This window comes from Rattus norvegicus, chromosome 17, assembly GCF_021556685.1.
Source record: "Rattus norvegicus strain SHRSP/BbbUtx chromosome 17, alternate assembly SHRSP_T2T, whole genome shotgun sequence".
NCBI lineage: Eukaryota > Metazoa > Chordata > Mammalia > Rodentia > Muridae > Rattus > Rattus norvegicus.
This window is the reverse complement of record NC_141550.1, coordinates 9,418,642-9,439,160: the sequence shown is the minus strand read 5'-3', so window position 1 is coordinate 9,439,160 and position 20,519 is coordinate 9,418,642. Positions and strand designations below refer to the sequence as shown.

The 20,519-nt window shown below is 49.0% G+C and overlaps 1 protein-coding gene and 1 long non-coding RNA gene across 16 annotated transcripts in view; one reads left to right on the top strand and one right to left on the bottom strand.

The window, feature by feature from the left end:
* Positions 1-11,612: 11,612 nt before the first annotated feature.
* LOC134482677 (uncharacterized) lies at positions 11,613-16,820 on the bottom strand. The gene is made up of 4 exons (XR_015641462.1): positions 16,700-16,820; positions 12,923-13,013; positions 12,536-12,678; positions 11,613-12,194 (listed from the first exon to the last, which is right to left on the bottom strand). It is a non-coding gene; the product is annotated as an uncharacterized LOC134482677 (long non-coding RNA).
* The window catches only part of Nsd1 (nuclear receptor binding SET domain protein 1), a 114,775-nt gene continuing 108,055 nt past the window's right edge, over positions 13,800-20,519 (top strand). For 4 of the 15 annotated variants that reach the window (XR_015640750.1, XR_015640751.1, XR_015640752.1 and 1 more), the window contains exons 1-2: positions 15,787-15,970; positions 17,108-18,051. Coding sequence is in view for 11 of the 15 variants with exons in the window: in XM_087590376.1 (XP_087446502.1) it covers positions 17,125-18,051 (927 nt within the window). In the remaining 4 variants the exon portion in view is untranslated. 15 annotated transcript variants of the gene reach the window in all.

Genomic DNA, 20,519 nt, shown 5'->3' with positions numbered 1-20,519 from the left:
GTGAGAAAGGCTGAGAGATACAACTGGTGCTGCTACTCCGGATGCTCCTAGCTGCTCATACCATACGGTGCTTGCTTGGGATAAATAACTATGGGCCTTTAGAGACCTTGCTCCCCTCTGTACAAGGATTAAATTATGTAACACTAACTATTGAGTGGCTTACGGATTTGGAAAGGCATCTAGAAGAAAATATTAACCATTAAGTAGGGTTTTTGTTTTGCTTTGTTTTCATTGAAAAAGGAAAGAATTAGGCTGGGCATAGTGGCCCATGCCTTTAATCTCAACATTCAGGAGGCAGAGGCAGGAGGATGAGACCAACCTCATCAACAAAGCAATTGGAGGATAGCCAGTGCTCTGTTACACAGAGAAACCTTGTCTCAAAAGAAGAAAGAGGGAGGGAGAGAGAGAGAGAGAGAGAGGGAGAGAGAGAATAAATTGAGGCTGGGTGGTTATGGTGGCACATACCTTTCATCTCAGCATTTAGGAGGGAGAGGCAGGCAGATCCCTGTGAGTTCAGAGAAAATTCCAGGATAGCTGGGGCTACATTGTGAAACCCTGTACACACACACACACACACACACACACACACACACACACCCCAAAATCCAAACCAAACCAGAATAAAAATAAAAATAAAAAGATATGTTTACTTTATGTGTTCGTTTTGTTCACATGTATGTCTGTGCACCACATCTCTTCCTGGTGCACCCAAAAGTCAGAAGAAAAGAGAGAGATCCCCAGAAACTAGAGCTATGGACCACCCTGAGGTGATGTGTGGGTGCTGGGAAATGAACCGTGGGGTCTGAAAGAAAAAGTGTTCTTACCTCCAGAGCCCTCTCCCCAGCTCCCTGTAAGGAGCTTAAACAAACAAACAAACAAAAAACCTGAGTGGGAAAGGGAACCCCTAGGGTGCATAGGTTCCAGAGGTCAGTTACATTCCTATGAGTAGGTCCTAAAACCTGTGAAGACTGTTGCTTTTAACAAAATCTCAAACATTCAACGTTCCCAATAAAGACTCAGAAGCCAGATTTTGGGGTGAAAAGCCTGCTAGTTCAGAGAGGCAGAGAAAGCACGCAGATGACCTTCCTCCACCGCCAATGTCCCTTCTCCATGCTGTCTCTAAAGCCTTTCAGACTGAAGGTCCCTCCCTTCTATTTCCGGTGCGTCTCTCTATCCATTCCCCTGACTCCCTCTTAAGTTCTGTAGTGATTTCCTAGGTTCACTTCCTGTCAACTGGTTGTTTGCTCCACCTCTTGACTGGGGTTAAAGGACTCGACCACTGTGCCTCGTGGAACTCACATTTTGTATTGTAAGCCAGGCCGAAAGCCCAAGGTCAGGGGATGACAAGCCTCATCTAGGAAGAAACTATTATTTAGGGTTAAACGAATATGGCACAAATACCCTCCTGCCGTCCACGTGTTTGTTCACTCAGTTGATTACTGTTGCTGTCACTCTTCATTTTTTTTTGGAGCTGGGGACCAAACCCAGGGCCTTGCGCTTGCTAGGCAAGTGCTCTACCACTGAGCCAAATCCCCAACCCCGTCACTCTTCCTTTTTGAGGGAAACATCTTTTTTGCCCTCAGTGGTCAGTGGTTAGTATAGACAGCTGATCAAATTCCTTAGTTTAAATGACTATTGCTGTAATAGAATGGATTATTGTTCAGCCATAAGTTGGGGGTTGGGGAGAAATACACTCTCTCCAAGGTTCAGGAAACATCACAGAAGAAGGTGTACAAAGAGTATGAGAGTTAGATAGGAGGTATGGTGGCACACACCTTCAATCCCAGCACTGCAGAGGCAGGTGGATCTCTGAATTCGAGGCCAGCCTGGTCTATAGAGTGGATAGACTGGGTTCCAGGGCAGCCAAGGCTGCACAGAGAAACCCTGTTTTGAAAAACCAAGCAACCAAACAAAAAGATTGTGAGAATCAGAGGAAGGGGTGGTGGAGTGTTGAATAGCTGTTTTCTCCAAACTAAACCATTCCCTACTGGGGAAAAGAGGAAGGCCATAAGACTCAGGACCTAAAGCAAACTTACAAGACTGAGGAAGTTCCTGAAAGTTACAAGATTTTCAAAGACACATTTCCATGTTATAAAGTAGTAACAATGGCTAAGAACATACAGTCTCTGAGCTTCCGAGTTATATACAGCATATTCTGGGTGGATACAGCTTTCCTGAGTCCTCACCCATGCTGTGGTGAACTTCTGAGTAATTTTGAGTTATTTATTATTTTGAGTTATTCATGCTTCTGTAAAGTAAAGCAAGCACTCACCCATACTTCTGCAAGTACTCATTGGTTCTATACTCATTGGTTCATTAAGTTAGGCTTGGGTAATCTTTACAAGGAGTTAAGTGAGAGTTGTTTCTTTGGTTTGTCATTGGTATACTCTGGAGTGAATAGTTGTTTCCTCATGTATATATATAGTAAAGCTCACACAACTTCAAGACAATTTAATTCAACTATGAAAACAAAAAGTAAAACAGAGAGCTGGATATATCTCCGTGGTTTACCGCTTACCTAATATTTGTGTGTGTGTGTGTGTGTGTGTGTCAGAGAGAGAGAGAGAGAGAGAGAGAGAGAGAGAGAGAGAGAGAGAGAGAAAGAGAGAGAGAGAACTAAAATGAAACACAAGTCTTTGCACATGCTAGGCAAGTGCTCTCCCACTGAGCTACACAGCTCTAGGCTTTATGGCTGTTACTCACCCCCGCCCCCAAGTAATTCATTTTTAGTTTGAGAAAAAAACTAAGTTGCCAAGGCTGGCCTTGAATTTATAATCTTTTTCTCAGCCTCCAGAGTGACCGAGGTTACAGAATTGCAACAACAAGCCTGGGGAAAGACACATTCTTGCCAAAAATTTTAACCCAATCTGCCCTAAGTCCCTACTCTGTGTCCACTCTTCAGAAAAAAAGTAGGGGACAAGAGAGAAGTTAGATGACACCCTAAAGGAGAGCCTACTTCAGAACTTGGGCCCTACAGAGTAACTGACTGGTCTAATCACATCAAAAGTCAGGCCCTGACTGGGTGTGGTGGCTCACACCTGCAATCACCGCATTCAGAAGGCTAAGGCAGGAAGATAGCCATCAGCTTAAGACTAGCGGGAATGACACAGCAGGACCCTGCCACGGAAAAGCCAGAGGAGGTCCAGGTGTGCTGACTCCCTAGAGCTTAGGAGATAGAGGTAGGCGGGGCTTTCTACGAGGTTGAGGTCAGCCAAGTGGAGATAGTGAGTTCCGGGCTACTTGGGGTTGCATAGTGAGACCCTGCGGAAAGAAAGGAAGAAGGAAAGGAAGGAAGGAAGGAAGGAAGGAAGGAAGGAAGGAAGGAAGGAAGGGAGGAAGGAAGGGAGGAAAGGAGGGAGGGAAGAAAGAAAAAACAAAAGAACGAAAGAAAGAAAGGAAGGAAGGAAGAAAGAAAGGTAACCCCAACAAATTCTAGTATGCTTGTAATCCTAGAAATCATGAGGTAGAGGCAGAATAGTCATGAGTTCAAAGCGAAGAAGTCTGAGGCTAGCTGGTCTAACGAGATTCAGTATGAGAATGACTAAGAGGATGTATGTAGTTGGGCAACATGGTGCATGTGTTTCTGATGTCACCTCTTGGGAGGCTGAGGCAGGAAGATTGGCAGAGTTCAAGGCCAGCCTGGAATACACAGTAGGCCCCGGTCATAATGGTCCTCACACAGAGAGTGGATGGGTATGCTGGAGTATGTATACAGAGAGTGGATGGGTATGCTGGAGTATGTATACAGAGAGTGGATGGGTATGCTGGAGTATGTATACAGAGAGTGGATGGGTATGCTGGAGTATGTATACAGAGAGTGGATGGGTATGCTGGAGTATGTATACAGAGAGTGGATGGGTATGCTGGAGTATGTATACAGAGAGTGGATGGGTATGCTGGAGTATGTATACAGAGAGTGGATGGGTATGCTGGAGTATGTATACAGAGAGTGGATGGGTATGCTGGAGTATGTATACAGAGAGTGGATGGGTATGCTGGCGTATGTATCCTTCCAGCACTGAGAGAGAGGCCGAGGCTGAGGCAGGAGTTCAGATACCCTGAATATTCAACAATAGGAAACAGACTTCCCAATTTCTTTCATCTCGAGACAGGCTCTCGTGAAATAACCCTGGCTGGTCTAGCACTCGATCTGTTCTAGCCTGTTAGACCAGGCTTGTCCTTAATTCACAGAAATCTACCTGTGTCTGCCCACTGAGGACTTGGATTAAAGGTGTGTGCCAGCACACTTGGATCAATTTTTTAAAAATAAATTTATTTATTTATTTATTTATTTATTTATTTATTTAACCACAGGGTTTTTCTGCGTAGCCTGGAACTTGCTCTGTAGACCAGGCAGGCCTCAAACTCAAGAGACCTGTCCACCTCTGCTTTCCGAGTGTTGGGATTAAAGACATGTGTCACCGCTGCCTGCCAAATTTCCCAATTTTTAGCCATGAGCAAAGATTCTAGACAGAGATTTCTTCGAAGGGGAAATATAAGAGGTCAAAAGTCAATAAGAGGGGTTGGGGATTTAGCTCAGTGGTAGAGCGCTTGCCTAGCAAGCGCAAGGCCCTGAGTTCGGTCCCCAGCTCCAAAAAAAAAAAGAAAAACGAAAAAAACAAACAAACAAAAAAAAACCCAAACAAACAAATAAAAAAAAAGTCAGTAAGAAGTTGTCTGTGGTGCTACAACCCTGTCACAGCAAATCCTAGGGGCGTAGCATTTGGGATCAGAACCTCACAGAGGCCAGCCTGGGCTACAGGAGCCCCTCTCTGAAAAACTAAACAAACAAACAAACAAACAAACAAACAAAAAAACCAAAAGAACAATAAGCATCAAAAAGATGCTCAACGTCATTAGTCACCAAATAAATGCAATTTAAAACCACAACGAGACACCACTTTACACCAAAGAGGCCTGGGGAACTCAGAATCCTCACTCACACCTCCTGGGAGAGCCCACAGTCGACGCACCTCCAGTGAACGCTCAGCAAAGCAGTTCTACTCTTAGGTACACACCCACGAGGACTGTGGCGTGTGTTCACACAGGCACTTGTGCACGGGGAGTGGAGATCTAGTTCAATTGCTAAAAGGGCAGACTGTGCTTGCAGAGGACCCAAGGCTGATTCCCAGTACTGCATGCAGACAGCTCACAACTGCCTGTCATTCTGTAATTCTAGTTCCGGGGAGATCTGATACCTTTTGTGGGTCTCCAGGGACACTGTACTCAAGTGCGCAAACCTCCACCGAGACACACACACACACACACACACCACGCACACACACACACACGCACACACACACAGAAGGAAAATAAGTCAGGCTGTATTGTGGCTAATTATGTTCATAATATATTTAGCCAACTGATGCATCTTAGGAAAATTAAACTTTTATACCAAGTTAAAAAAACAAACAAGGGGCTGGGGATTTAGCTCAGTGGTAGAGCGCTTACCTAGGAAGCACAAGGCCCTGGGTTCGGTCCCCAGCTCCGAAAAAAAGAACCAAAAAAAAAAAAAAAAAACCCAAACCAAAACAAAACAAACAAACAAACGGGGTTGGGGATTTAGCTCAGTGGTAGAGCACTTGCCTAGCAAGCGCAAGGCCCTGAGTTCAGTCCCCAGCTCCGAAAAAAAGAAAAACGAAACAAACAAACAAACAAACAAATAAAAGCTAGGTGGTAGGGGTACATGCTTTTAAGCCCAGCACTCAACATGCAGATCTCTGAGTTCCAGGCCAGTCTGGTCTCCAAAGTGAGTTCTAGGACAGCCAGGGCTACACAGAGAAACCTGTCTCTAAAAACAAAACCAAACACCCCCCCCCCCCCAAATCTAGAAGTATGTCCATGAATGCTCACTGCAAACTTTTATGCGGTCCTGAAGCAAAAGCGAAGCCAATGGGAAACACTGTGTGGTGTAGGCACACGGTGGAGTGTCTGTCATAAGAAGAAATGAGGAGTCAGGACACAGCACATAGGTGGGCCTGGAGAACATGTTGAATAGCACTGGGCTTGATGACTTACTCTTGCAATCTCAGCACTGGGGAGGCTGAGAAAGGACAAAGTGTGTTCTAGAACAACGAGTTTGAAGCTAATGAGATCTTGTCTGGAGTGAGGGGGAGAGGGAGAAAGAGGAAGAAGGAAAAGGCTAGGTTAAAGATGCTGGATATTAAAAGCCTTATACTTATAAATGTTTCTTGTGGATTTATTTATTTTTGTGTTGCTGTAAAATTAAAATAAATGCTGGCTTTTACCCCACACTAGGTCCAGCACCATAGTGCCCCAAGATATCTAGTAGATATCTTTTTTTTTTTTTCCAGAGCTGAGGACCGAACCCAGGGCCTTGGGCTTGCTAGGCAAGCGCTCTACCACTGAGCTAAATCCCCAATCCTGCTGGTAGATATCTTCATCTCAGTCAACAAAGCCTCTCACCCGCCTTGCTCTATCCCACATCACACTGCCAATGGCTTCTCTTTGAGCCTGGCAACAATCTCTCCACCCATCTAGTTCCCAAGGCAGGTTTTCACCATGCCAGACATACACATCCCAATTCCTTGGCGGCCTAGTGTTTCCAGCAACCACATATTCTCTTGAATTTAAGTCACCACATGAGAGAACACACAACACAATAACCTCTGATCCAATTGATAAGATATAATTGCCCACCTAGACATTCAAAACCCTGTACACATCCACCCCTTAAGAACATTCATAACAACCTGTAAATGTGCAGAGAGGAATCTTGACATCCGCCTCCATGTTCTCTCTGCTGCTTCTCTTCTCTCTCGCTCCAGTCTCCTCCTCTCTCTAAAACTTTTCTCCCGCCCACCCTTCCTTCTTGCCCAATGACAGGCCTCATTCTGTCTTGTACCTGCCTTCACCTGTGTGACATCATCCTACATTTTTGTCGTTGGTCGAGGGTTGTTTGTTTGTTTCTAGACAGGGTCTCTTTAAGTAGCCCTCGCTGTCCTGGAGGTTGTTATGTAGACTAGGCAGGTCTCAAACTCACAGAGATCCTCCTACCTCTGCTCTCTAGTGCTGGAAATAAAGGCATGCATCAACACGCTCAACCTAGCTTTTTTATCTTGAGATAGGACCTCAATATATTGCCCAGGCTGGTCTCAAACTTTTACAGAATGCTTGTATAAGAGACGAGACAAGAGGTAGTGGCACACACCTTTGGTCTCAGCATTCGGAGGCAGCCAGTGGCAGATCTCTGTGACCAGCTTGGTCTACAGAACTTGTTCTGGAACAGTCAAGGCTACACAGAGAAACCTTGTCTCGAAAAGCAAAAAAAAAAAAAAATACTGCAAAGGGGGCTGGAGAGAGAGATGGCCCAGTCGTTAAGAGCACTGAGTGCTCTTCCAGAGGACCCAGATTCAACTCCCAGCACCTACATGGCAGCTCACAAGTGTCTATAACTCCAGTTCCAGGACATCCATTAACCTCACGCACACCTACGTGAAGAAAAACCACCAATGCAAATAAAATAAATGATTAAAAAAGAGACACAAGCCACAACTCCTTGTTTTGTGTGTCTTTATTGTTTGTGTGTTTTCAGAAGGCAAGAGTGGATGGATGTCTTTCCTTAGACCCTGTCCACCCCTCCCTCCCTCCCTTCCTTCCTCTCTTTCTTCCTCCCTTTCTTCTTTCCTCTCTTTTGGGTCTGTTACTGGCCTGAAATTTCCTTGCCAAGTAGGCTAGAATTGGGGCCAGTAAACCCCAGAGACTTAATAGTCTCTGCCTTCCCAATACTCAAGAGCACACAGCACACACAGTCTTTATTTACTTTTAAAACATAGCTTCTGGGGGTGGAGGGGGAAAAAAAAACATAGCTTCTGGAGATTGAACTAATGTTCATATGCTTGCAAGGGTAGCAGTTTATTGACTATTTTCCTAGATATTCTCTGTCTCTCTGTCTCTGTCTCTGTCTCTCTCTTCCTCTCTCTCAGGGTGTATGTGTTTGTGACATGGAGGTCAGAGGTTGAAATAAGATGTCTTGTTCAGGTTTTCCTCACCTTCTTGCATTTAATTAAAAAAATATTGTTAGGCATGGTGGCACATACTTCATTCTGGCATTTGCGAGGCAGAGGCCTCTGTTTGCCTTCGTGAGTTCAAAGCCAACCTGGTCTATTGAACTTCTGTTTCTACGCCCCTTACTCAATGTCTACATCCCATATAAAAAAGAAAAACTAGACAAGAAATAAAACAGAACCACCAAGGATTTGGGGGAAGGGTGGGGAAAGGCAGGAATTAATCTAGTAAAACTTGGGAAGCAGAACAGCTGGGATGTCAGAAAAATTCAAAACCACGTGGAAGGCTCATGCTATGAGAGCAGCAGAGGAAGCCCAGAGTACAAGGGACAGGAGAGCATACTCAAGGACACAAACATGGAGTACACACAGGTTCAAGGACAGTGCAGACAACAGAGCAGAACTGTTATCCCAGGAACTTTAAAGAGGGGAACAGGCTAAGCATGGAGACAAACATCTTTAATCCCACCCAGCACTCTAAAGGTGGAGGCAGGAGGATTTCTATGAGTAAAAAACAAATGAACAAAACCCCAGATTATTATTCTTATCACTCTGGGGACAAATGGTGGGTGTGTGGGGCAGAAAGACACTATAAGGTCGTTTTCCTCCATTAACCTTTCACAGCAACCGCTTTCCTTGCTAACCTGACTCTTTTTCTCTTATTGTTATTTTTGAGGCAGGGTCTCTCTATGGAGTCCTGACCTGCCAGACTCAACACCTCCGGGCTAAGGTTAATAAGACATGCACCACCACACCGGGAGCCCATGTATTTTTATTCATTTATTACTGATTGTTCTTTTGAGACAGGGTTTCTCTGTGTTGACCTGGTTTTCCTGACACTCGCTCTGTGGTCAAGGTTAGTCTTGAACCCAGAGACCTGCTTTCCTCTGTCTCCCGAGTGCTGGGATTAAAGTCGTGTGCCATCGTGCCCTGGCTCACCTTGTCTTCTGAGAGAAAATATCTCGCTGAACCTGGAGGCTGTGAATTTGCCACACTGGCTTGCAAGGGGGATCTGTGGATCTCCTGTCTCTTCTTGGCTGGAATTACAGGTAAGCTATCTTTTCCCGTTGTTTGTTTGTTTTTGTTTTTGTTCTTTTTTTTCGGAGCTGGGGACCGAACCCAGGGCCTTGTGCTTCCTAGGCAAGCGCTCTACCACTGAGCTAAATCCCCAACCCCTGTTTGTTTGTTTGTTTTAACTGTGGGTGCTGGGAGCCAAACTCAGGTCCTTGCACAGAATTTCTTTAATTACTTGATTAACTAACTTTATGTGAGTACACTGCAGCTGTCTTCAGACACACCAGAAGAGGGCATTGGATCCCATTACAGATGGTTGTGAGCCACCATGTGGTTGCTGGGAATTAAACTGGGGTCCTCGGGAAGAGCAGTCAGTGCTCTTAACCACTGAGCCATCACTCTAGCGTGAATGTTTCCATTTCTATGAATTGTCCAAAACAGACAAATCTATAGAGACAAAGATTAACTTGGTAGATGCCACGTGCCTAAGGAAGGAGTGAAGACTGGCTGTTCATTGGAAGGTTTTTTTTGTTTTGTTTTTCTTTTTTTTTTTTTTTTTTGGTTCTTTTTTTCAGAGCTGGGGACCGAACCCAGGGCCTTGCGCTTCCTAGGTAAGCGCTCTACCACTGAGCTAAATCCCCAGCCCCTGTTTTGTTTTTCTTTCTGAAATTATTATATTACATCATTTCTGATTTCCCTTTCCATACTCCAAACCCTCCTGTGTATCCCTTCTTGCTCTCTTTCAAATTTATCTCTTGTTAACTTAATTGTTGTTACATGCATATGTATGTATAGGCGTATATATTTCTGAATATAACCAGCTCGGTCTGTACAAAGTTACTCCTATGTATGTTTTCAGGGCTGACCACTGGGTATTGGATAACCAACTGGTGTGCTCTCCCCTTGACAAGATGACTCCTCCCACCCTCAGCCCTCCTTGGTTGCCTGTGGTTCCTTGTGTAGTGTTGAGGCCTCATGGGCTTTCTCCTTTCACTGTTGGCACTTTTTATTGTTGCTGGTTTGGTTTTTTTTTTTCCTTTTTCTTTTTTTTTTCAGAGCTGGGGACTGAACCCAGGGCCTTGTGCTTGCTAGGCAAGCGCTCTACCACTGAGCTAAATCCCCAACCCCTGTTGCTGTTTTTTGAGGCGGGGTTTCTCTGGGTAGGCCTGGCTGTCCTGAAACTCACTTTGTACACAAGGTTGAACTCAGAGATCCACCTGCCTCTGCCTGGGATTAAAGGCTGGCATTAAAGGCGTGCACCACTACCTCCTGGCTTCCTGAGCTTCTCAGCACAAAAAGCACCGCCCTACTTCTTGCAGGGCTGGCCTCCTGAGGGCTGGTTCTCTGCCTGTGCTTTAATTTCTTGCTGAGGGGAGACGATGGCTGGGAGAGTTGTAAAAGTCAACTCTTACACAAACTAAAGGGACAGCCCTATTCTGGTGCTTGGCTGCATGCTGTGGACTTCTCCCTGTGTCTGAGCCTGTCCCCAAGGCTGACCTGGTCTGGCATTCTCCCATTGCTACCCAATGGGATTAGGTTAGGGATACATTCAACAAAATCATGTATTTAGTGGGCAGCTCCACCTGTCCCACTCCATCGGGCTCGGCTGTCATTTATTCCTGTACATTTCGTAGGTGTCTGCTCTGTTGATCTGGATTCAGCATTGCACACCGCCAAGGTTGTCTTTGTATATATATGTCTCTGTATCCCAGGATGGTCTTGCACTCCCAATCCCCCTGTTTCTAACAGCAAGTGTTAACACGAACAGGCATGCACCTTGAAGGAAAACCTTCAAAACAGGTAAGAACCAGGCTGGGAATGAGAGAGGGGTAGAGTAGAGTTAGGAATTGCTCTCTGAGCCTCACTGACTTAAAGTTAGTCACCAGAAGCCAGAAAACTGTGTGCCCTGGGCCTTGTTCTAGGAGCTCTCAGAACTGGCTGGGACCAGACTGAGAAGCAATAGTTACCTCAAGGGATCGTGTTTTTAGGTGGATAGGCAGGGATTACATGTCCTTAGGACAGCATCTGGGAGACCTCTAAGAAGAGGCATCTTCTACGTTGATATAAACCTGTGTTTGCCTGACAGACAAGGAAAGGCAGAGAGACCAGCAGGACTATTGAGTTGAGGGTATGCGGCCTATCTTGGCACCAGGCCACATCCACAGGATTTTGCAAAGTGATACTTGAGGGGAAGGAAACTTGACAGTGGCAGCTGGAGCCCTTGGACTTAGAGCTATAGATTAGAGACCGTTTAGAGACATTTTTTGGTACAGGAAGACAACTTTGCTACAGGGCTGCCTGACCTCTGACCCGGCCTGGTTGGCCTTGATCTTACGTGTAAACTAGCTCTGGAGAACCCCCTAGGTGGTTACATGAAGGAAGCAACTCATGGATTCACGCGGAAGGGTGGTCACGGTGTCCACTACCTGCATCTGGGGTGAATTATCAGAGGCCTCGCCGGCTCTGCCAAGCCCCGACTTAGAACAAAGAGTATGAACTGGGCAGGAGTAGGAAGTTTGGCTTTGTGCATTTCACGTCTGCGAGATGGAAAGAACAAGAGCGTCCATCCCAGTGGGTTAAACGAGACACTGTCTTGGCTGAGGATGAGCTACGACTGTGGAATAAAACAATCACGGCCTGTACCAGAGGCAGGGACCTTTCTGGGCTTGGGGTGTGTTTTTAGTGCTTTGTAGCGGACTGTTTTTACTATGCAGGCAAAATCCGGTCACTGTCCTTCCCTCCAAGGCCCTGTGTGATCGGGCCTCCGTGAGCTTTCCTATCTTCATTTCAGCCTCTTCTTGCACTTCCAGCCTCGGGCCCCATGCTGCAGATCATGGTCATGCTTAACTGTGGTCATCTCTTCCGGTCTGGTGTTTCTCGGGATTCTTCCGCTGGAATCTCTACTTGTGTCCTCCCATCCTGACTCTTCCTTTATGTCCTCCAGAATCCCCCCTCGAAGAAGTCCTTTCTAGATCTGCTGGGTGCTCTCCTTGCACTTCTGGTTTCTCCCCCTCCCCACCCCCCACCACAAGGCTCTCATCATCCTCAATGAGTATTTGTTGGGCTAACAAATCAAATGGGAACAGCTCTGAAAGAGGTCTATGCTTTTGTGGCCAAGAATCCGTGCAGGCACCTTGCATCAGGGTAGGAATCCTGAAAAACAAAAAAAACAAAAAACCATGGTTACTGAGGAGGAAATGGGGGGCTAAGGTATAGCACGTTGCCTGGCAGTCGCATCCCCGCACATCTGTGTGTCTGATGTGCCTGATGTGCCTGATGTGCCTGGCATTTTGCGGCATCTGTTGGGTGTGTAGGCTTGAATGAGGATGGAGCCCACCATGTCTGTGAAAGTAATGGTCCTGAGACCTTGCACAAAGGGCTTGACCCGATCCGTAATTCTTTGTAGACTAGTAAAGGGTTAAAGGAACAGATGTGTGTCAAGGGCTCAGTGGCGTCTAATGCATAATACATGTTTAGCAAGCATTTATTCTCACCTGTCTCCAGGTGAGGTGTGCAGGCCCGGAATAGGTTCTTGAGTTGTGATCAGCAGAGAAGAGTTAGGTCCACACCCCAAAACCCCATCCTACAGGAAAGTGGCCCTGTCTCACTTGAGGATTCAGTATCCAGAGTACGGAAGCTGAGAAGATACACAATTCAGTTCCAATAAGCACACTGGTCGAGAGTCACTGTGCTAGACAGTTTTATGGTAGGAGGTAGGGAGGGCCCCAGGGGTTACCCAGGGAAGTCTGATTTTTTTCCCTGGGGTCCCAGTTGTTCATGTCAGTAACTAGGTCATCCTGAATGGAGGGGATGGCAGGAGGTTAGGGAGAGGGTTCCTGCAGGGCAGCGGTGTGTAGAGATCAGCTAATCTCTCTCAGTACCTTTAGTTAACCCTTTTCTTCCCTTGGGCCACAGGTTGACTGGCACAATATCACACATTTTGCTTTCCCAGAGCCTGGTGCGTTGCCTAGACTGCAGGAAACAGTTGCTGGAAACAGAGGCTGGGGGTGGGGTGGGGTGGGGTGGGGTGGGGTGGAGAGGGGAAATGAAAGATAACTTCTTCAAGGCCATCCAGTGGCAGTTCCAAGTACTTCAAAATGGCCAGGTACTGGGAAGAACCTTAGCGTGATTAGCACTGGAGTAACTGCCAGTTAGGAGTGACCGGACGATTAGTTGTGAAAAAGGAACCGGTGAGAGCTTTCCTATTGAATTGCCTGGCCGTGTTAGCAGGAGTTCCTTCCTTCTCCATAGAACAAAAGGCCGGTCTCCAAGGGATAGGGCCCCAGCTTTTCTCTGGCTAGTTTTAGCGCAGGGAAAACTGCCAGTCAACTTTGCATCTGGAAACTTGAGTGTCTCCTTCTTTAACCTGAGGGACCCGAGGTCACAGTAGCCTCTTCGCTCTCGCTTTCACTTGCTCTCTTGGCAGGGCCAGCAATACTAAAGGTGTGCTGACGGCTTATCTGGGAGCCTCCTTTAATGGGCTGTGGGTCTTGGACAGCAAACAGCTGGAAGCATCCTGAGCAGCCGCTTGCTGGACCCAGTCACGAGGTCAGGGGAGGATGGAGTTTGGCTCAACCATTGCAGATACCCAAGCAGTACAGACACCCGGCAGGGGAATGCCAAAAGTGGCTGTTCTCCCTGGTGGGGGTCTAGTTACCAGAGGGCCCCCGATAAACACTCTATTGGGACAATAACTGTGCACTTTTACTAAGCCTCTGGAGGAATGGTGGTCACGTGGCCATCGAGGGCGGCGCCCTCAGCTTCAAAATGAACTCCAAAATCACCGAAGGCTTTCTGGAAGAGGCGGAAATTCTTGGGCGGTCCAATATGGCTTTCTCTCAACAACAAGGATGCGCCTAACGCTCTAGGGACCAAGTAATGCCTGAGGTGAGCTTCTTGCCGTGAAGCAAACCCAGGAGGCAGCAGGGTCGGGGAAGGAAGAAGAGCCTCAGGGGACTGGAGTTGCGGGACCAGGCCTGGCTTGGGTTCCCTGACCTGTCCTTCCACTGTCTTTCAGGAATGGACGCGCCACAGCCCTAGTAGGTCAGGGCGGCGGGGCCCTGGTGCCGAGTGCACGCTCTGAGGGCCTGTCATGCTAACGCGGAGCGATCCTAGGCCGGGGGTTTGTGCCTTTCATGCTTGGCCAGACCGTCCAGCCTGTAGGCTGTCCCCGTGCAGTCCCGCAGGGGTCCCGAGGCCCGGGCCTCAGGGGCGAAGCGCGCTCGAGAGGGCCATCTGCCTGGGTGCGGAGAACTGCAGCGTCCGCTGTGCGAGGCGCTGCCCCTCCCGGCCCCTAGCCCCGCGCGTCCGCACCTCTCCAAGCCCGCCAGCGCCCGCAGCCCGGGCCGCCGTGCCAGGCCTAGACCCAGACCCACACTAGGCGCGGGAGGCGGTGCAGGGATTAGTGGACCCCTCCCCCAGAGCTCCCCTCGCCCCGCCCGGGGCAGCGAAGACCCCTGGGCCCGAGGGTGACGAAGGAGCTTCGTCCCCGCGGTGTCTGGACCAGGGGCTCGGCCTCACTGGGCGGGGGCTGCACAGCGGCAGGCCGAGGTGCGGGCGCGCTGTTAGGCTGCATCCCGGCCGGGGTGCGGGGCGTGGGCTCAGTGCTGCGGGGTCTCTCGGCCTCATCCCTGTGCCGAGGCCACCGTCCTGCGGCCAGTGCCCCGGGCGGGTAACCCGACCCAGCACCCCTGAGCCGCTCACCCCGCACGGCCCGGCATAGGGAGGGAGAGGAAAGAGGGAAGGGGGAAGGGAAGGGGTGGTGGGTGAGGGGCTGTGGGGACCGCAGGGCCGAGTCCCCGGCCCGCCCGCGCTGCTCTAGGGCGGTTGTCCTAGGTTCCCGGGAGGAGCCAGTCCCCTGCCTCGCGGGCGTCGAGCCTCCAGTTGAAGGGAGCCCCAGGGCTGTACAGGCTTGGCTCTGGGAGGCAGACCCGAGCTGCTGCCTCCATTTTGTTTCCTGTTCAGCTTGGTCTGTCGTGGTGGTGGTGTGGGTTTGGGGTGCGGCTGGGCAAGGGGGTTCACCTGCGGCCACGTCTGCTCGGGGCCTGGGGCCTCGAAGACCCTATCCCAAGCCCCCAGGTGAGCCCTACAGCGAGAAGGGGGGTTGCCTTGGCCTCGGGTCGAAACCAGCGGGGCTGAGGGCAGGTGCCCAGTGGATGGGGAGCCCGGGCTGTAACCTAAGATGGAGGCCGGGGCTGACGCGGGCCTGAGCGAGGCCGGCAGGCCAGGCCTCAGCCAGACCAGGTGTCTCCGGGGTTGGGGTTCAGGATGAGTAGGGTGCGGTTAGCTGTGTGCAACCAGGGGCTGGCGCAGCGCCCCGAGGTAGGTGAAGGGATCTCAATGCCACCCACGACGCCCGCAGGCCCCGACGCTCCCGGGAGGCGCGCGAGGCCCCCGGGGAGCCTGCCTCAGGCCCCGCCCGGGCAGCCGAGCCAGCCCGTAGGCCCGGGCCCTGAGCGGGCGCACAGGGGGAGGGGAGGGGGCGGCAGTAGCAGCTCCGCCGATTGGGCCGCCCGCTCGCTCGCTCGCCCGCGAGCCCGACTTCACCCGCCCTGAACCCCGAAGAGTGAGGCGCGGGAGCGCGCGCGCGGGGAGGGGTGGGGGAAGGGGGGAGGTGGGCGGCGGCGCGCACGCGCGCACCCGGGGGCCTCGGTCGCACGCGGGCTGGTGCGAGGCGCTCTCCTTAGCACGCGCCGCCGCGGGGGCGCGCGCGGTGGGGGTGTGAGGAGGAGGAGGAGGAGGCGGTGGCGGCGTCGGAGGAATAGGCCGGGGCAGGTCGCGTTCGCTGCCTTCCTGCCTGAAGAGAGACGAGGGGGGAGGGGGGTGCGGCGAGCGGCTCCCTCTCTCCGTCCTCCGCTCCGCTCGCGCCCCCAGTGTAATGAGGGTCACCCCCTCCCCCCAAGCTGGCCCGGGAGGGGGCGCGGGGCACGGTAACTAGTGCGCAGGGGTGGGCGACGGGCGGGAGGGGGAAGGAGGAGACAGCGGGGCCGGGAAGATGGTGGTGGCCGTGAGGTGAGGGACGCGGTGGAGGGCCGGTGGCCGAGCAGGGTTGGTGGCCCGCGGCGGTGCAGCCGCGGCGCCCTCCCCCTCCTCCATCACTACCAGCGGGCCTTAGGCCTAGCTGGCCGGGCTGCGGCGAACTTCCTCCCAACGCGGCCCGTGCATCGCCGGCCGTGCCCCCGCGCGCACCACGGCCTCTGCTTCCCCTCAGGTAGCTGGCTGGGGGGCGCGGGGGCGGCTGCCCTCCCGCAGCAAACTTTGCTTTGCTGCTGAGTGTTGACGAGTGCCAACAGCGCTGCCGGGAGGTGCTGCCGCGGCTGTGGGAAGGAGCGCGGCCCGGACAGGCGGCGTCGGCGACGGCAGCAGCCATGTTTGTCAAGCTGTAGCAGCTGCTGCTACCCTGACTCGGCTATGCCGACCGCCTCGGTTTCTCTCCCGGCCGTGTCCCGGTGTCTTGGTCCTTGTAGCTGCGAACTCAGTAGGTTTGCAGCCAGGAAGGCGAGCTTCGGGGTACACCCGCCTCGGCCAACTCGCTTGAGGCCTGCGCACGGTAGCTGCAAAGGCTCCGGCGCCGGCTGGGCGCGGGGTGCAGCGCTATTGTGACCGCTGCGCCCAGCTTGCGGAGGAGGAGGAGGAGGAGAAGAAGGAGGAGGGGATACCTTTTTTGTGCAGCGTCCAGAAGCTGCCCCCGAAACCAGCAGCCCCCTTCTCTTTCAAGAGATTTGGCTGTCGGACATAGGGCGTGGGGAGGAGAGGAGGATTCCCTCCCGATTGAGATCTGGGAATTTTGACTGCCAGGGTTTTAATTTTAGTTCAGCCCCAGTGTCCACCAGCCTGCAGTGCAGGGAAAAAGAACGGGTAGTTTCCATGTGGCAGGATTTACCCAGCTCCGGGAAGATGTAGTTCTGAGGCCATTTTCCTGTCGTCAGCCTGGAGAACTTTTCCCGTCCTTGGAAGTGCAGCAGAAAGGCCACTAGGCCTTCAGAAGTGGCTGCCATTTTGGAAAGAAGAGTCAGATTCAGATGGTTTGTTAACTCTGATTAATTGCCGTGTCTTTTGGATTCCAGGTTGATGCGGGCACAGTATGGATCAGTCTTGTGAATTATCTAGAAGAAATTGTCTGCTGTCCTTTTCTAATTCAGTGAATTTAGATGCCCCCGAAGACAAGGACAGCCCTTTCGGTAATGGTCAATCCAATTTTTCTGAGCCACTTAATGGGTGTACTATGCAGTTACCGACTGCCAGTGGAACATCCCAAAATGCTTATGGACAAGATTCTCCATCTTGTTACATTCCACTGCGGAGACTACAGGATTTGGCCTCCATGATCAATGTAGAGTATTTAAGTGGGTCTGCTGATGGATCAGAATCCTTTCAAGACCCTGCAAAAAGTGATTCAAGAGCTCAGTCGCCAATTGTTTGCACTTCCTTGAGTCCTGGTGGCCCAACAGCACTTGCTATGAACCAGGAGCCCACTTGTAATAACCCCCCCGAACTTCAGTTAAGCGTAACAAAGACGACCAAGAATGGCTTTCTGCACTTTGACAATTTTACTTGTGTGGACGATGCAGATGTAGATTCTGAAATGGACCCAGAACAGCCAGTCACAGAGGATGAGAGTATAGAGGAGATCTTTGAGGAAACTCAGACCAATGCCTCCTGCAATTATGAGCCTAAATCAGAAAATGGTGTAGAGATGGCCATGGGAAGTGAACAAGACAGCATGCCAGAGAGTAGACATGGTGCAGTGGAACAGCCATTCGTGCCATTAGCTCCTCAAACTGAAAAACAGAAAAATAAACAAAGAAGTGAAGTGGACGGAAGCAATGAAAAGACAGCCCTCCTCCCAGCCCCCAACTCACTAGGAGACACAAACGTTACCATAGAAGAGCAATTTAACTCAATAAATTTATCTTTTCAGGATGATCCCGACTCCAGTACCAGTACATTAGGAAACATGCTAGAATTACCTGGGACTTCATCACCATCTACTTCACAGGAATTGCCATTTGTAAGCAGTCTTTGGTACAACTTAAATATATACTTGAATGTATATACACAGGCCACGGACAGGGAAACTTTAATTTGTCTTTGGTTCCAGTTCATAGCTGGAAGCTAACATGAGCTTTTCTAGGGAAATTGTACTTTGATTTTTTTTTTTAAACCATATCTCTTTTCCGTGAGTTCGGTCCTTCGTAGCTTATCCCAAATTGCTTCACTGAGGATTGGCTAAAAGTGAATGCTCTAAGGGCATTTGACTAAGGTCAGGTTTACATTTTCAAGGTACAGGTAGGTATACATTTGATTCGCTTCAAACAAAACAGCAACAGCAGAACTAAATGACTTTGTCTGCTGATGCCTTTGTGCCGGGAACCAGTGTGTGGTTTGGAGTCCTTTTCTGTGTTAATCATGGGCCAAACTTGCTATAAGTTGAAGTGCATTTGGGGCGTATATTGAACTTGGCTCAGATGGGAAACTTTTCTGGCCAGCGCTCAAAATTTAAAGGAGGTTAATTTCTTCTGAACTACTCGTGAAGTTACGGTGGTCTACCTCTTTGATGACTGCGTCCACCAGGCTTGATAAGCTTTTCTAGTTCTCAGGTTTGAAGTGTGTCTGTAGATACGTGTTGTGTACAGGCAGGCGCAGATAGAAACGGAGGAAGAAACAAGTCCCTCAGTGTTCTGTACTATTGCTGGAGGTGGTCGTTCTTGCCGTCCTACTTTTTAGAACTTGGCATTTCTTGACTAGCTAATGACCAGTTGACCTCTTTAGCCCCAGATTCATCTCTTTTAAAATTAAAAGTGCTTGATTTCTGAAAGGCCACTCTTAGCTTTACATATTTGGTTCTGATTTGCTTTCGATTCTGACACGACATTGTCATGGTTACTGTTAATGTCACCAAAGAAGATTGTATTTTTGTTTAGAGTCAACAGATGCTGGGAAATATAAGATTTTATAAGACATTTTTATAGTATAGAGGCGATTGTCTTGAGGGCATTGACATTTTATTTTACTTTATACTTCTGTCAATCTCTAAAGTTGCAGAGAAAGAATGGGTGTGTCACCTTTGTTTCTGTTGATTGATGATCAGATAAGTTTTCTTAGCTTGACAGTTAGAGATTTTTAAAAATTGCTGTGGTGGATATCTCAAATTTGTGTTGTATTGTTTGGATGTATATTAGAATTTGTAGTTTATTTTGAAAATCTACCGGCAGCTTATAACTTTCTTGGATTCATGTTGATATTTATTGTACATGGGTGGTTTTGTCTTTGCTTTCACATATGCATTGGATATGAGGGCAGAGCTGGATTTGGTAGAAGCATGCAGTAGAAATGTAAGGCTGTGTGGTTCTCATCAGGTGTGTGTAGTCCGGTATTGGTCCCGTGACTGCTGCAGAGCTGAGCACAGGGGCTCATGCCTATAGTTGGAGTTCTGAGTTCTAAGTAACTCAGTCTACAGTGTGAGACTTTGTCTCAAAAAGCCACCCTCCCACCAAAAAGAAAAAGAAAAAATTAATCTTTTGAATATACTCTGCATCTAACATGGTAGTAAATAAGCTTATATAAATGTATAAATGTAGAAGGTTTTATTTACTTTTTTCTTTCTAGTATAAACCTGCATACATTGTATATATTAGGTGACATCTTGAGAAAATATTAGACCTCAAAGTTTGAACAGGTGGTGACCTTATTAATTATTTAGTCTGTACTGTCTCATTGGCTGGGTCTTTATAGCCTTGTGGTAAAGAGATGGAATAGAAGAGAAAGGTCAGAGCCAGTCAGCTATGGTGGCTTATGCCTATTTCTTTTTCTTTTTCTTTTTTTTTCGGAGCTGGGGACTGAACCCAGGGCCTTGTGCTTGCTAGGCAAGCGCTCTACCACTGAGCTAAATCCCCAACCCCTCATGCCTATTTCTTAGCAGTCAAGAAACCGAGACAGAAAGGGTTGTTTTGAGGTTGAGGCCAACCTGAGTGTTCAAAGCAAACAATAAAAGGTGTGGATTTTTAAGGTACTTAAGAACTAAGAACGTTTCAGTCAGAATTGAGCACTACTGGTGTCCTGCTGTGTGGGCCCTGGGGATTAAACTAAGGCCATCAGACTTGGTGGCAAGTTCCTTTATCTTCTGTGTATCATCTTACCGTCTTACACAGACATCTTGTGTGTGTTTGTTTGATTAGTTTTTTTTTTTTTGAGAAAGTTTTTCTGTGTAGCCCTGGCTGTTCTGGAACTCTGTAGACCATGCTGGTCTTGAACTCAAATAGATTTCACCAGCCTGTACCTGCGTGCTGAGATTAAAGGTGTGGGTCACTATTGCCTAGCTCCTATGTATATGTCTTTAAAACAGTTGTCATATAATTCTTGAACTTTCTAGTAGAGAATGACCTTGAACTTATGATCCTCCTACTTCCCACTTCTTAAAAGGATGTGTTTTTCTTGTTGCATAGCCTACACTGACCTCAAACTCAAATCCTCCTGTTG